This window comes from Hipposideros armiger, unplaced genomic scaffold (assembly GCF_001890085.2).
Source record: "Hipposideros armiger isolate ML-2016 unplaced genomic scaffold, ASM189008v1 scaffold_986, whole genome shotgun sequence".
Lineage (NCBI taxonomy): Eukaryota > Metazoa > Chordata > Mammalia > Chiroptera > Hipposideridae > Hipposideros > Hipposideros armiger.
Window position 1 is genome coordinate 408283 of NW_017732336.1, and position 14887 is coordinate 423169.

Genomic DNA, 14887 nt, shown 5'->3' on the forward strand with positions numbered 1-14887 from the left:
GGGCCAGTGACACTGCCCTCCACAGCTAAGATGCTGAACAACAGCTCAACTTGGAGCTGGGCTGCTGTGAGTCACCGGCGACGGCGTAGGCTGCAGCCCCTGTGGCAGTGGGTTGCCATGGGCTACCGTATGTAGCCAGCAGCCAGGGTGAGCGGTCAGCAGCCACAGTGAGTGGCCGTCCAGAAGCCGGCAACTGATCTGCCTCGCCCAAGAAGAGAGCAATGATGGTGCCAACTTGGGCCAATGACGCGACGTCCTCCACAACTAGACTGAAGACCAAAAACGACAGCAACTTGTCTGTTCCCCTTCCCCAATTCCCCAGCATTGTTCCCATCCCCCAATTCCCCAATAAAAATCTTTAAAAAAAAAAAAAAGAAAGAAAATTAAATCTAAGAACTAAGTTTTGCTAATAGTTATGCAAACTTCTGTATTTTAGGACTGCTAGAGTTCATGTGTCCTCCTCGGGGTCAGATATAGGCCAGTGCAAGAATGCTTGGCCTGGTGTTTTCCCTAACTAGCAGGGCATTATAACGGTTCTGGCCCACTGTTACATCCCTGACAAAAAGGCTCAGTTCCTAGAGAAGGCCAGGGAATTTGTTTAAATATCTTTAACAACCAAGACAGGAAAAATGAGGAAAGAAAGGAAAAGTGAGACTGTTTATGAGGCCAGATTTTTGGCTGCAGTTAATAGACAGGCCAAGGCCAGGGCCACCCCAGCAGCACCAGAAGACGAAAAGGAGCCTGCTTTGGATGTGGAAGTATAGGCCACTGAGATAAGGAGTGTCCTAATCCTGCAAAGTGCCCCCTATGCAAACTAAAGGGCCTTGGAGGAGGGATTGTCCCCTGTTCTGAAGGGAGCAGGGACCAAGTCCTTCTCAGCAAATGGCTATAATTGACTGATGGACCTAAAGTACCCAGTGGCTCCTGAAAAGAAAGAGGCCATGCTCATCACAGGGGAGAAACTGTGGGTGACCCTTGACATGGCAGGTAAGCCTGTTAATTTCCTGGTTGAGATGGGAGCCATTTATTCTGTCTTGACTGCTCACTCTGGACCTGTTTCCTCTGAGACCTGCTTGGTTGTGTGGATAAATAAAGCCCCTAAATTTGGGCTCATACTCAAGCCTGTTCCTTACCATTGGCCTATACCTTAGAGGAAATGTAAAACAAGCAAATTAGACTTAAAAAGAGCTTTGGAGAAGTTTTGTCTGGGGGCCTCTAAGTCCTGGCTCTAACTGCTGCCCATTGCTTTGGATTCTGACCTCAATTCTATTATCTACTATGTTGTTAAATTGGGAGAGGCTCAGCAGGCACTTAGGGGGGGACCGGCACCTCCGCCAGGCTGACCCCTCTATACATTGTACCCCCAGAAAGCCAGGGCACCAAGTACTACTAGAAGCCTAGAGGGGGAGGGGTCTCTAACAGACCAGTTAGCTCCTAAATATAAGGGACCCTTTGCAGTTTTTCTGAGCACCCCAACTGCTGTCGGGCTTCAAAGAGTCAGTGGCTGAGTACACTTCGCTCGAATCAAACTTATTTCATTTAAGTCTCCACAGGACTCCCCCAGAAGGAAGACTGTCACTCCTGTTCCTGTGAACCAATTGAAGACATGAAGCGCCTCTTCAGACTGAACTGCTGAAACTGCTCATTATTGCCCCTCTACTTGTGCCCCATCTGGGAAGCCCACTGAATGCATTTTGGCTCTCCTCTTCCCTGGGCTTCTCCAGGGACAATAAGCTAATATAAGAGCTAGGTTCAATAACTCAGACTGCTGGATATGCCCCCTCCCTGCTGTAACCAAATAGCAAAGAACTCTGATGCCCATAGGCAGGGACTACGCCCACTCTCAGCAGGAAGTAGCAAGAGCCAGGGGTCCTAGCCCATATCCCTGAATTTAAAATTTTTTAAATTGTCTCAATTCATTTAGTTATTTTGTTTCCTCTCTAATCTAACCTTACTAATTTAATAGAACTAAAATGAATATAAGACGGGGAAATTGAAACAGGGCCCGGTTGGGACCTCCAGAAAAGAGGCCTTGCAATGTCCCTGGCCTCACCTCTCCCTGCCCTAGAGCTTAAAAATTGATCAAATCCCTCCCTGTGGTTTGAGCTTGGAATGTCCCCAGTCCCAGTCCTGAGTTTAGAATATCCGCTTTCTAGTTTCTTGCTTTAGATAATTACCTTGAAACGTGTGCTTGCTTACTGTGGCCTAGCATTCTTTCCAGGTTACACTCATCATTGCTCCACTCCTGGGTTGATGACCAGGAAGAAGAGCCACATCACCTGAGGGAAGGCTCCATGCAGACCCCCAGAACCATCATGTGACCTCTGGAGGAATGTCCAGGTTTTCCCTGAAACACCCCAGGCTGGTCTGAGAGTGTGTTAAAAGTAAACTATAGTCTTTTCTATCAAAAGCCAACAGGATATGCATCCTCCTGGCAGTGTTAGCCCAACACCCCACTTCCTCCCCATTTTTAGCTTAACTGAAGCCTGTAGCTAGGCAGATTTTGCTTGTTTTATTAGCCAACCGGTTTAGATTGTAAGGTCGCACTCTAGCCAATGGCGTACGACATAGTGACACCCGCGTCAGGGATAAAAGTTGAGTGGACTGCCCGCTCAGTGTGCTTGGATTTACGGTGGCTCCGCACACTTCTGCAGAAGTAAAGTTTTCCTTGCTGAGTGGCTTTCGACCTCACGTGTCTTTATTTGCGACACAGTTAAACTCTGTTCCCAACAAGTGTTAGGGCAGTTTTTGGAGGTGTTAACCCGCTGCCTTCTCAGACCACCGGTGCTCTGATAATAAACGCTTATTCTATGACCCAACTCCTGTGTCGGTCTATCAGCTGAACAGTGCAGGCAGCACGAGCCGGGGACTAGATTGGCCTCCGATTTCAATTTTCGCAGCCGGCAAGCGAGCAGATACAACACCCCATTCCTGGCTCAGTCGCCCCTCCACATCTATACACCACTAGCCCCTCTGCCTACTGTAACCCTTTCCCACACCCTATGTCACACCGGAGTCACCCACAAGGCGCCTCACCGTCCTGGACGCCGGGGCCCGGACTGCAGGACGTTAGCAGGCGCCCCGCAGCCGGGGATTTAGGGTTCGGGTGGGGTGAGGGCGATGATGGCCCAGGGGACACGCACTCACCTGAGCCGGGAGCCTCAGCGCGGCCGCCGCCATCGGACTCTCTGGGGTGGGCGAGGAGGGAGCGGCGGGAGAGGAGGGGGCCCCGGGTGCTGCGGTCTCTGTCCCGGCCCTGGCGCGGGTTGCCGAGCCTCAGGCCCGCATCTGCACGGCGGGTACCACGACTACTACCGGGTCTCCTCGGTCACGGCACCTCGACCCCCTGCCCTACGCTATGGAGCCTCTAACCAGGTGAGCCGATCCTAAAAAATCACAAAACGCCCGCTACGAGGAGGACGCCGGAAGTCCCTTCCCCTCGTGTTGAAATGCTTTCATCCTGATCTGTCATTGGCTCAACACTGCGCAGGAAATTATGGGTAATGTTGTTCTCAGAATTCTAGCGGGGGGGGGGGTTGGGTGATGGGGGGGGTGTTCTGAGGACCAGTGCCGTTGGCTACGTGGCACCCAGCGGGAGCTGGAAATCTGGAAATGCTGCCCCCTAGCAGGGAGAGGGTCCAGTTCCCAAGGATAAAACTATTCTTTGAGAGGCTCCCAAATCCTATTAATAAAGTAATGTAACATCATTCCAGAGAGCAAGTGAGAAATAAAGGAGTCCACAAATAGCTTGAAACATGACGTGATTGCTCTTCAAATGCTTATAGCCTTAATTTTGTGAGTTTCAGGATGATTGGTTTGGAGCAATAGAAAACCCCAAACAGGTTTATGACTGGGGAGGAAGATGAATGTTGGGCCACACTGAATTAGGCGGACAATCACCAAGTTGTCCTCTGCTCCCTCCAAAACCTTTTACCTGTATAGTTAGTGATTGTGTCCCACCCACTGAAGAACACTTTTACCCATATGATATTTCCTACACCTTTTCCTCAGGTATATTCAATTTCTTTAAGGAATCTGACGTCTATCTCAAAGAGCAGTTTAACTGATGCTATTTTTGGTATGGAATACACCCTGCAATACTGAGTCAGAGCATGTGTGCTAAGGGTACATCTGAACCCTGAAATAAAGGAGTATGTGAACCTCGTGGTACCATCTTGCTGGCAAGTGGTAATTTCTGCAGACATTGGTGGTACAGTTTTGCATGTGGAACTGAGATTATCTCAGAAAAACAGTTGTGAAATGTGCATTTCAGAAAGCAGTTAATAATGTTATGTAGTTCTGAAACCGGATGCCAACCAAATCCCGGAATTGTGCTGCCTGCGCTGCTCAGCCAGTAGACCGACACAGAAGTTGGGTCATAGAATAAGCATACATTATCAGAGCACCAGTGGTCTCAGAAGGCAGCAGATTAACACCTCCAAAAACAGCCTCAACATTCTTAGATGGGCTTAGGTTATTTAAGGGAAAATCTAGGCATGGCTCCAGGGGCTATGGGATGGTTCCAGGGGTCTGCATGGAGCCTTCCCTCTGGCAACGTGATTCTCCCATGGCATTGGCAACCCAGGAACAATGATGGCAGTAGCCTGGTAGACAACTGAGATTGTGATCAATAAACCTAAGGGTATTAATCATAAATTTCAGGGTACTTTTCTAAAACAGGAACTGGGTGGGACAGGGGACATTCCAAGCTCAAGCCCCAAGGGGGATGATCTATTATTAAGCTATAGTCAAGGAAAGTGAAGCTGGGATGTTGGGAGGGGTTCCAACCAGGCCCTGCTTCAGTTCCTTAAAGACACTGGCAGAAATGGCTCTGGGAAAACATTGGTAAAGGGTGAAAAAAGTAAGAACTCAGAGAAATTTTAGAAAAGACTCTAAAGTCTGAGAAAAGACAGAATCAAGCTGAGTATGTGACTGTGTTAGAAACTTGGTCATTGTATTTTTGTTACCGACCAGGCGAGTAGCCCCTCTCCCCCACTCCCACCCCACTGAAAATCTTTTAAGTTTTCTTTCCTATAGAGGTGTTAAATCTTCTCCCTAGTTTCTTAGTTCCTTAGCCCCTGGCTTTGATTATTTTTCTAATCAGTTTCTGAATCCTAGGCTAAAGATTGCTCCTAGCCTGAATCACAAGTCTCCTATCCCCCTGCTTCTGGATTGTTTGTAAATCAGTTTCTTAATCATAAACAATAGATTGTTCATAGAAAGCTCCTACTCCTGCTTCAGATAACTACTTAAAAGCCTGTGACTTCCCAATATCCCCCAAGCCACTCCAGACCTAACTCTTGGACAATTCCATCCCAGAGACTAAATAGGTTTTAACATTTCCCCAGGCCAGTAAGCCTAATGATTCTTTCCAAACCCATTCTGGGCCCAGACAATTGAAGCCAACTGAGTAACCCATTGCACCTGAATGGCCACAGGCTCCATGAGAGCTAACAGATTTATCAATTAAAAAATATTTTTCTGGGCCAGCCGAGTGGCGCATTGGTTGAGAGCTGGCTTGGGATGCCAGAGGGCCCCGGTTCGGATCCCACATATGAGGGCCAGTGACACTGCCCTCTACAGCTGAGATGCTGGGCAGCAGCTCGACCTGGAGCTGGGCTGTCGTGAGTCACCACAGCCCCTGCTGCAGTGGGTTGCCATGGGCTACCGTGTGTAGCCGGCAGCCACCGTGAGCGGCCAGCAGCCTCCATGAGCGGCCATCCAGAAGCTGACTGATCTGCCTCGCCCGGGAAGAGCACAGTGATGGTGCCAACTTGGGCCAGTGAAGCAACATCCTCCACAACTGGACTGAAGAACAAAAGGACAGCGGCTTGTCTGTTACCCTTCCCCCAGTTCCCCAGCACTGTTCCCATCCCCCAATTCCCCACTTTAAAAAATATATATATATATTTTTTTTTCCTCATTCAGGGGCTTTGGAGATACATATGACACCCCAGCAACATTGCCAGTCACAACCAAAGAAGCCAACACGGTCTTCCTAGGCAGATCTCAAGACTCCTTCTTCTCATCTGAGATCAGCTACGGTGAGGGTTCCGTGAAACCCCAATAGGCAGAGACACCACTATGCCCCTCCCCAGCAGGAAGAATATACAGAAGAAAAGACCTCCTGTCCCTCAGCTTTCCATAGAGATTTTATGGGGACCAAGTCTCTCAAAGGGAAACAAGGCAGGCAGTTTTAAAGGCAGGCATTGGGTCTCTACATTTCTGCATGTTCCACAGAGTGCACCACCCAAAAGACCTCCCTTCTCTACAATAACCTCTTGTCAATCACAGGTGTAGAGCGACAGCCCATTCTAGAGAAAAAGGGATAAAAACTCCAAGTCCTGGGCAGTCAGCCCCTTTTTTGAGCCCTTTGAGTGTTTTGAGCCTTGCCTTTGCTTGGCCCACTCAACTCTTTGGAGTGTCAATTTTCTCCTAATAATGCCATCTTAAGCCTTGAGCCCCTTGAGCCCTTGGCTGCGTTTTGAGCTTCTTCCTTTGCTCAGCCTGCGCCAAACTCTTTGGAGTGTAATTTCTCTTCTAATAATGGGTCCTTGAGCCATTCTCTACTGCTTGGGCCCACTTCTAATTCTTTGAAATGTACTAGCTCTTCTAATAAATTGCTCTTTTACTACTTTGCCTCGGTATCGCATTCAATTGTTTGCTCAAGACACCAAGAACCTGGACATTGTGCTGAGAAGGACCCACTGTCTGACATTGTGATTTTTTTCATTCCTGAAAACACTGAGCCATACTGAAGCAGGGCCTGGTTGAGACCCTAGTAGTAGAGGCCTAGCAACACAACATCCAGGCCTCATCTTTCCTTGACCTATATAGCCTTCACAGATCACCCATCCCCCTGCAGCTTGAGCTTGGAATATCCCATCACACCCAGTTCCCTGTTTTGGAAAATTACCCTGAAACTTATGATTAACTCTTCTTTGGATGCAACTGATCTCATAGATTCATTGCACACAAATTTTCAAATATGTAACAGTTAAGTATCGTGACTCATCACTTCTGTCTCTTCCTCCTCTACCGTAACCTATCGCCAGTCATGTTTGTGACTTAGTACAGTTAAGACGTATTTCATAGCAGCATCTTTAATCTCACAGATTTGTTGCGCCTATTTGAGATCTTTATATTTTCTTAACAGAATGTTTTGTACAGTACTATCCTTTCAGACATTCCAGAAAGAGATTGTAAGTATAGTTTTATTATTGAAACTTAGTAATTAGGTATTTTATTTTCTAATTAATCTGACAGATTCATTGCACCTGTTTAGGGTAATACTTTTCCTTTGTAGGTTTTACCTTTTAAATGGCTCAACCTCAAAGATTTTATAATCCAAATGACCCAAAAGATGCTGAGATATTGCTACAGATGTTGATGGAGTCTGATACTGCTGAAAATAAACTTGAATTGGAAGACAAAACTGACACAGATGGTGAAAATCAAGCTGAAGAATGAGACCAAAATCCTGACACTGAGCAAGAAAGTTCTCTTTCAGAAAGTGATCAAGAAACTAGTAATGAAGAAATAGATGAATATTTTATTGGCAAAGATAAAATATAACTGTCATTAATGCACAAGTGCTATGTACCTAGAAAATGGAAATGAAGTTTAAAAAAGACGTTTATTTTTTTTTATTTACTTTTAGCTGAGCCATCCTGCCACCTGTTGGCAGCTCAGCGGCTGCTCAGCTTGGGCCGGGGCTCGAACCGCTGTTGCTCAAAGCTCGCACTCCTGAAAAAAATAAACGTCTTGGGGCTGGCCGAGTGGCTCAGTTAGTTAAGAGCTCGCTCAAGAGTGCGAGCTCTGAGCAACAGTGGTTCAAGTCCCGGCCCAAGCTGAGCAGCCGCTGAGCTACCAACAGGTGGCAGGATGGCTCAGCTAAAAAAAAATAAAAATAAAAATAAAAAAATAAAACAGACATTTATTTTTGAAACAGTTGCTAAGGGAATTGGTAGCCAAACATATGAACCAGAGCCACAAAAAATAGGGGAGTTCCTTCACTTCTCCAACAAAAATTGCAGAAGTTTACGACACCTGCTGTCAAAGTTCAAGCACAAGAACCTGAGGCCACCATTCATCAAACAAAAGGAAATGGTGTGCACCTTGAGTAGGAAACAAAAGACAAAGGTATTCCAAATACTTCTGTAAACTTTGCAAACAATTTTTGTGCTTAGAACATGCGACAATGATTTGTGAACATTGTTTCAACTCAAAATTCAATGGCAATGAAGCTGATGAAGAGCAATCAGATTAGTTTTTGTTATTTTATTAAATGACAAATTTTGTCTTAGTTTTACATTTTGAATATGTTGATTTCAATACTGAATTTATGTAATAAACATTGTTTTTACTTTGTGGCAAATTAAAATTTCATTCTGAATAAATAAGCATGCTTACATGTTATTTCTATTCATTTTTAATTTAAATAAATGTCATACATGCATCTAGTAGATGTATTGCACCCAAACTCGATGTAACTATTGCATTGAGCCCGATGGAGGGTTAATACCCTTAGGTTTATTGATCACAATCTCTATGGTCTAGCTTTCTTTCCAGGCTACTCCCATCATTGTTCCTGCCATGTTGCCAGTGGGAAGACTCCATGAAGACCCTTGGAACTGTAGCCTCTGGAGGAACACCCAGATTTTCCCTTCAATACTCAAAGCCAGTCTGAGAATGTTAAGGCAGTTTTTGAAGGTGTTAACCTGATGCCTTCTCACACCACCGGTGCTGACAATAAACGCTTATTCAGTGACCCAACTCCTGTGTCAGTCTATTGGCTGAGCAGCATAGGCAGCATGAGCCCTGGACTCAGTTGCCCTCCGGTTTCAATATTACTTAGGATAGAGTTACAGACAACATTAGCAGTACCCAATAAAGTAAAAATAAGAAGAAAATTGAGGTGCCATGTGTATTCACTGCTCTAACAGATATTCAGTGAGTACTGGGTTTAAAGGAACTTTCCGTAGGTGCATGGGAGAAATTCAGGCACAAGACAAACAGCCCTGCCTTTATGTGGCTTCTACACAGGAAATATGAAATACTAAATTCTACAGTATGTTAGAATGTGGCAGGTGCAACAGAATCAAGGAGAGAAGGTGGTTTTGCTGAGAAAAGTAAATGAGCATTGAGGAAGGCCTCCTTACTGAGAGGCTACTGACATACCTGTAGGTATTTTCTGAGGGGAGGGGTATTTGTTCTCTTTAAAAAGAAACTGAGGTACATTAAAATTTTGAAGTCTTTATTAGAGCAAACAATTCCAATCAGGCAGCACCAAACCGAACTAGGGGAAAGGGAAGCAAAGCAAGGAAATCATTTGATTGGCTATAGCTTAAGAAGTTGCCTCATTTTGGAAGGCCCAGTTGGCTGTTTCTGACTTGTTCTTAGGTTTCAAATTTTTTTTTTTAAGATTGTATTGGGGAATTGGGGAAGGGAAACAGTGTCGGAGAATCGGGAAAGGGGAACAGGCAAGTTGCTGTCCTTTGGTTCTTCAGTGTAGTTCTGGAGGATGTCACTTCACTGGCCCATGTTGGTATCATTGCGCTATTCCGGGGTGGGGCAGTCACTCGCTGGTCATTAGATGGCGGCTCACAGCAGCTCACACAGGCTGCTGGCCTCTCACGCTGGCTGCCAGCCACTCACGATAGCTTGAGGCAGCCCACTGCAGGAGGGGCTGCAGCCTACACCATTGCCGGTGACTCACAGCAGCCAAGCTCCAGGTTGAGCTGTTGTTCACCATCTTAGCTGTAGAGGGCACAGCATCCCTGGCCCTCATGTGGGATTTGAACCGGGGCCCTGCTTCTCAGAGCTGGCATCCCAAGCCAACTCTTAACCAACGCACCACTCGGCCAGCCCAGGTTTCAATTTCTTATATTGAAGCATTTACAGGCGGTATAACACTGACACTATATCTTCTGAGATTTAAATCTCTAGTGTAATTTCAACAACAGTGTAGTTGAACTTGGGACTTTCTGCAAGTTTTTCTTTTCTTTGCTTCCTCCCATCCCCTCCTGCTAAACCTTAATGACTCTACTTACTATACATTTACTCTGCATATGTTTCCATGATTCCAGTTTACTCCAGACCTGATGCAGACCAGGCTTAATGACCCTGTTTCCTCAAGGAAAATTCCAGGACACTGACTTAAAAGTTTTTACATCTGCATAAAGATCAGCTCCTATCCCAGAAACAACAGCCTCTGGGTAGCGCCTTTTTCCAGGAATTGCTTAACTTCCCTTTTCCTTTGTTGTGCCACTCCTTACCTGCTTATAAAACCTTCTGGCCATGCTGGTGGAAGTGGGGGAAAGGATGGCATTGGGACAGGAGTCCACCATCCTCCCAGGATGCTGGCATTTTGAATAAACCTGCTTTTCTTCCACCAACCTTGCCTCTTGAGTTTTGGCTTTTGTGTGGTGAGCGGCTGGAACTTTAGCACTCTAACAGCAGTAAATTAAAACATGAGAAAATGCTCGAAGTCACGAATCCCTGGGAAAATGTGATTAAAACCACACTGAGATAGCACTACACATTTACTAAAAGTGTTAACATTAAAGACTGACCATATCAAGTCAGGAATGTGGAGGAAATGGGACTCTCATACACTGCTGGTGCAAATGCAAAAGGGAACTATCATTTTAGATCAGTTTGGCAGTTTCTTAAATATTTTAACTCTCACCTACCCTGTGTGTTAGCCATTGCATTTTGAGTTGTAACAAGAGCAATGAAACATCTCTCCATATAAAGAACTGTAATGAAAATGTTCAGGGCACTATTTTTTGCAAATAGTCCAAAACTGGAAATAATCCAGGTGCTTCAAAACAGATGAATAGTGGCTGGCTGAGTGGCGCATTGGTTAAAAGTTGGCTTCAGACGCCAGCTCTGAGCAGCAGGGCCTGCTGGTTCAGATCCCACATGACGGCCAGCGACGCTGCACCCTCTACAGCTAAGATGGTGAACAACAGCTCGACCTGGAGCTGGGCTGCTGTGAGTCACCGGTAATGGCGTAGGTTGCAGCGGGGCTGGCTAGCAGCTGGCATGAGCTTTCGTGAGCTGCTGTGAGCCGCTGTGAGCAGCCATCCAATGGCCGGCAAGCGACTGCCTCACCTGGGAAGAGCACAATGATAATACCAACATAGGCCAGTGAAGTGACACCTTCCACAACTAGACTGAAGAATAAAAGAACAACTTGTGTGTTCCCCTCCCCCAATTCCCCAAAATCTTAAAAAAAAAAACAAAAAAACTAAAAAGAGTGCTATATATCCAGGGAACAGAACAGTACTCGGCAATAAAAACAATGAAACTAATCATATAAGCACCACTGATGTGTCTCAAAGCAAGATTGCCCATGAGGAACTCAGGGGGAAACAGTGAGTAAATGCTTTATGATTACAATCATATAAAAACCTAGAAAGTGCAAACTAATCAATTGTAAGAAAGTAAATAAATGGGGTGGGCCGAGTGGTGCATTGGTTAAGAGTTGGCTTGGGATGCCAGCTCTGAACAGCAGGGCCCTGGTTGAGATCCCACATGTGGGCCAGGGACGCTGCGCACTCTACAGCTAAAATGGTGAACAACAGCTCAACCTGGAGCTGAGCTGCCGTGAGTCGCCGGTGATGGTGTAGGCTGCGTGGGGCTGGCCGACAGCAGGCATGTGCTTTCGTGAGCTGCCGTCCAATGGCCTGTGAGCGACAGCCTCACCGGGATGAGCGCAATGATAATACCAACATGGGCCAGTGAAGCGACAACCTCCACAACTAGACTGAAGAACAAAAGGACAGCAACTTGTCTGTTCCCCTCCCCCAATAAAATCTTTTTTTTTTTTAAGAAAGAAAATAAATCATTGCTGGGCAGGCCAGGAAGGGCATGATGAGAGATTATGAAAAGACAGGAGGTAAATATGCAAGTCACAAGTATTTTCATTATCATCGTTTTCACAGGATCATATGAGAAAACTTACCAAATTGTAAACTTTAAATATATAATGCATGTGAATTACACCTTAATAATCTTTTAACTACTGTTCAAAATAGAAATCTCAATCTCCCAATCTTTTCAGAAAGTAGGCTTTGGTAAATGTACATTGACTCTACAAGCTCTCGTCTTGTCCTAGGGAGCTCAGTTTGGCCCCAGTAGCATTTGGCAAGCAATGCAATTGCCGCTTGTGTCACAAGAATAGTGGCTGGGCTGGGTCACAAAAATCATTTCCCTGGATATGAAATCACCCTTCTCTTTATCCTGGCTTTCCTGCCTGCGCAGCAACTACCTTGATGAGATGAACAGCCCAGTAAGGGAATGGGAATCCAAAAACCTTTAGGTTATTTTTCTGGCAATGATGTGTTACACAAGCTCCACAGGTCTAAAGGTTGAAGAATTTTTTTCTGTGCACACTCACCCTGAGCAGCCACTGGAATATTTGTGGATGCAATTTTAGATGCAGTACATCCCATGTAGGTGGCTGAGGTGGTCTCCTCCACTCCCTATTAATCCAGTCTTCTGGGGTACCAGTTATGGTTCTCCTGCTCTGGTATGCTACAAGTGAATTCTGTATATCAAGGTACATGGCTCCTTTGCAGGACCTGGGGTAGAGATTTAACTCAACTATACCTGGCATTATATAAACTGTGAGCAAGCAAAACATTCATGGTGTTTCCAGAAGCACTGGAGGTTGTCACAACCACTCCCTCTGAGCCCTCAAAAAAATCCTGGCATCCAGACCACAAAGCCCAGGAGGCTATATTAGTTGGCTAGAACTTCCATAACAAAGTACCACTGACTGGTGGCTTAGACAACAGATATTTTTCCACAAATGTGGAGTCTAGAAATTGGAGAAACAGTTGTCAGCAGGGTGTTTCCTCTGAGGCCTCTCTCCTTGGCTTGCAGATGCTGGTCTTCCTTCTGTATCTGTGTCCTCATCTCTTCTTTGAAGGGCACCATTAATATGCATAAGTCTACCCTAATGGCTTCATTTTAACTTAATATCTCTTTAAAGATGTTATATCCAATGAGAGTCACATTTTGAGGTACTGAGGGTTAGAAATTCGACATGAATTTTGGGGTACACAACTCAGCCCCCTACAAAGGCTTTGGGTCATAATGCAAGTTAAGGTTGAAAAGTGGAGAGCCTTTATTCATTCATTCATTTGCAATTACACTGTCCTCTCTAAATCATGAAGTTTGGGGTCCAGTGAAATCTGTTCACCCCTTCAGGCTGGCAGAGCTCAATTCTGCTTTCAAACCACCCCTCAAAGCGAACAGAGTACCCAATATTAAAGGTAATTAAACAAAAAGGTATTAATTATTGCATAAACCAAGGAAACGTGTGGCACGCAATTCCTGGGTTGGTGACTTTGAAGCTGCAAAGATTTATCATAAGCCTCATGTGAAACCAACAATTTCCTAAGAAATGTTGTCTTTCTTTGTGCAAGACACCTTCCAGAATTCCAATCAGGTACTCTGGGCCAACATTGGGTCCCATCCATACCCTTAGTCAGAGAGAAGGGGATGAGAATCCCGTGTGTTCCAATTTCCTATAATTTCCATTAGCAACGAGAGAGCAGAGGTTAGCTTCCCTAAGCATGTAGGGTGGTGACTGATGTACACTGTGGGGACCTGCTAAATGGCAGAGGTAAAATTACTTCTGCCACAGAAACTGGCAATGACTTAAATCTAACAAGGACTCTGGCAAGATTAGAAAGCACAATGTCACTTCTGATCATTTTCCAAGTATCTGGAACACATGGGTAATCACACCTCCACTGTGGAATTCCGCACAAAGGCTCTCCTCCAGTGTAATGATACAAAACAAAAAGCCCATTACTTTCTCTGCTATTTTAAAGACTTTCTGCAGTGTGAACTCTATAAAGAGTGGAATGAAGACAGATGACTGGCTAAAGAAATTGTGACATTCACTGCACTAATTCCAGTGTGAATTCCCTGATTTTTATGAGACTGTATCTTCGGTTAAAGGATTACCCATATTCTACACATTTGTCTTAGCTTGGGCTGCTATAAAATAGCATGATAAACTGGGGGGCTTATAAACAACAGAAATTTATTTCTCAGACTTCTGAAGGCTGGACATCTGACATTATGGTCCCCATACGGTCAAGACCAGTGTCTAGTGAAAACTTGCTTCCTGATTCATAGATGACCATCTTCTCAAAAGGTCCTCACATAGCACATGGAGGAAGCAAGCTCTCTCGAATCTTATAGGGACACTAATCCCATTCATGATGGCTCTACTCTCATAACCCATTTTTACCATAATTAGCTCCCAAAGATCTTACCTCCGAATACTATCACACAAGAAAACAGGGTTTCAACATATGAATTTGAGAGAACATAAATAACATCACTCATAAGGCCATTATCTGGTGTGTACCTTCTGATGTTGAATGAGACTGGAGCTTTGGCTAAAAGACTTCCCACATTCACAGCACTCATAAGGTCTTTCTCCAGTGTGAACTCTCCAATGTTTATTGAGGTTGGACTTGTTACTAAATAATTTTCCACATTCACCACACTCATAAGGCCTTATTCCAGTGTGAACTCTCTGGTGTTGAATGAGGCCAGAATTTTGATAAAAGGATTTCCCACACTCCCCACACTCATAAGGCCTTTCTCCACTGTGAACTATCTGATGTTTAATGAGGCTGGAGCTATGGCTAAAAGATTTTCCACATTCACAGCATTCATACGGCCTTTCTCCAGTGTGAATTCTCCCATGGTTATTGAGGTGGGATCTTTGGCTAAATGATTTCCCACATTCGCTGCATTCGTAAGGCCTTTCTCCAGTGTGAACTCTTTGGTGTTCTAAGAGAATGGACCTGTAGGTAAAGAATTTCCCACATTCTTTACACTCATAAGGCCTTTC

The 14887-nt window shown here is 45.1% G+C and overlaps 2 protein-coding genes and 1 pseudogene across 2 annotated transcripts in view; all 3 read right to left on the reverse strand.

The window, feature by feature from the left end:
• The window catches only part of LOC109375695 (zinc finger protein 883-like), a 40704-nt gene extending 37257 nt beyond the window's left edge, over nt 1-3447 (reverse strand). Inside the window, exon 1 of the mRNA XM_019631194.1 lies at nt 3148-3447. The gene's annotated coding sequence lies outside the window, so the exon portion shown is untranslated. The remainder of the gene's footprint in view (nt 1-3147) is intronic.
• The window catches only part of LOC109375699 (osteoclast-stimulating factor 1 pseudogene), a 45817-nt pseudogene that overhangs the window by 29009 nt on the left and 1921 nt on the right, over nt 1-14887 (reverse strand).
• LOC109375688 (zinc finger protein 883-like) overlaps nt 11791-14887 on the reverse strand; it is a 17291-nt gene continuing 14194 nt past the window's right edge. Inside the window, 1 exon segment of the mRNA XM_019631185.1 lies at nt 11791-14887. This exon segment is cut by the window's right edge and continues 6 nt beyond it. Coding sequence (XP_019486730.1) covers nt 14366-14887 — 522 coding nt within the window. The 3' untranslated portion in view covers nt 11791-14365.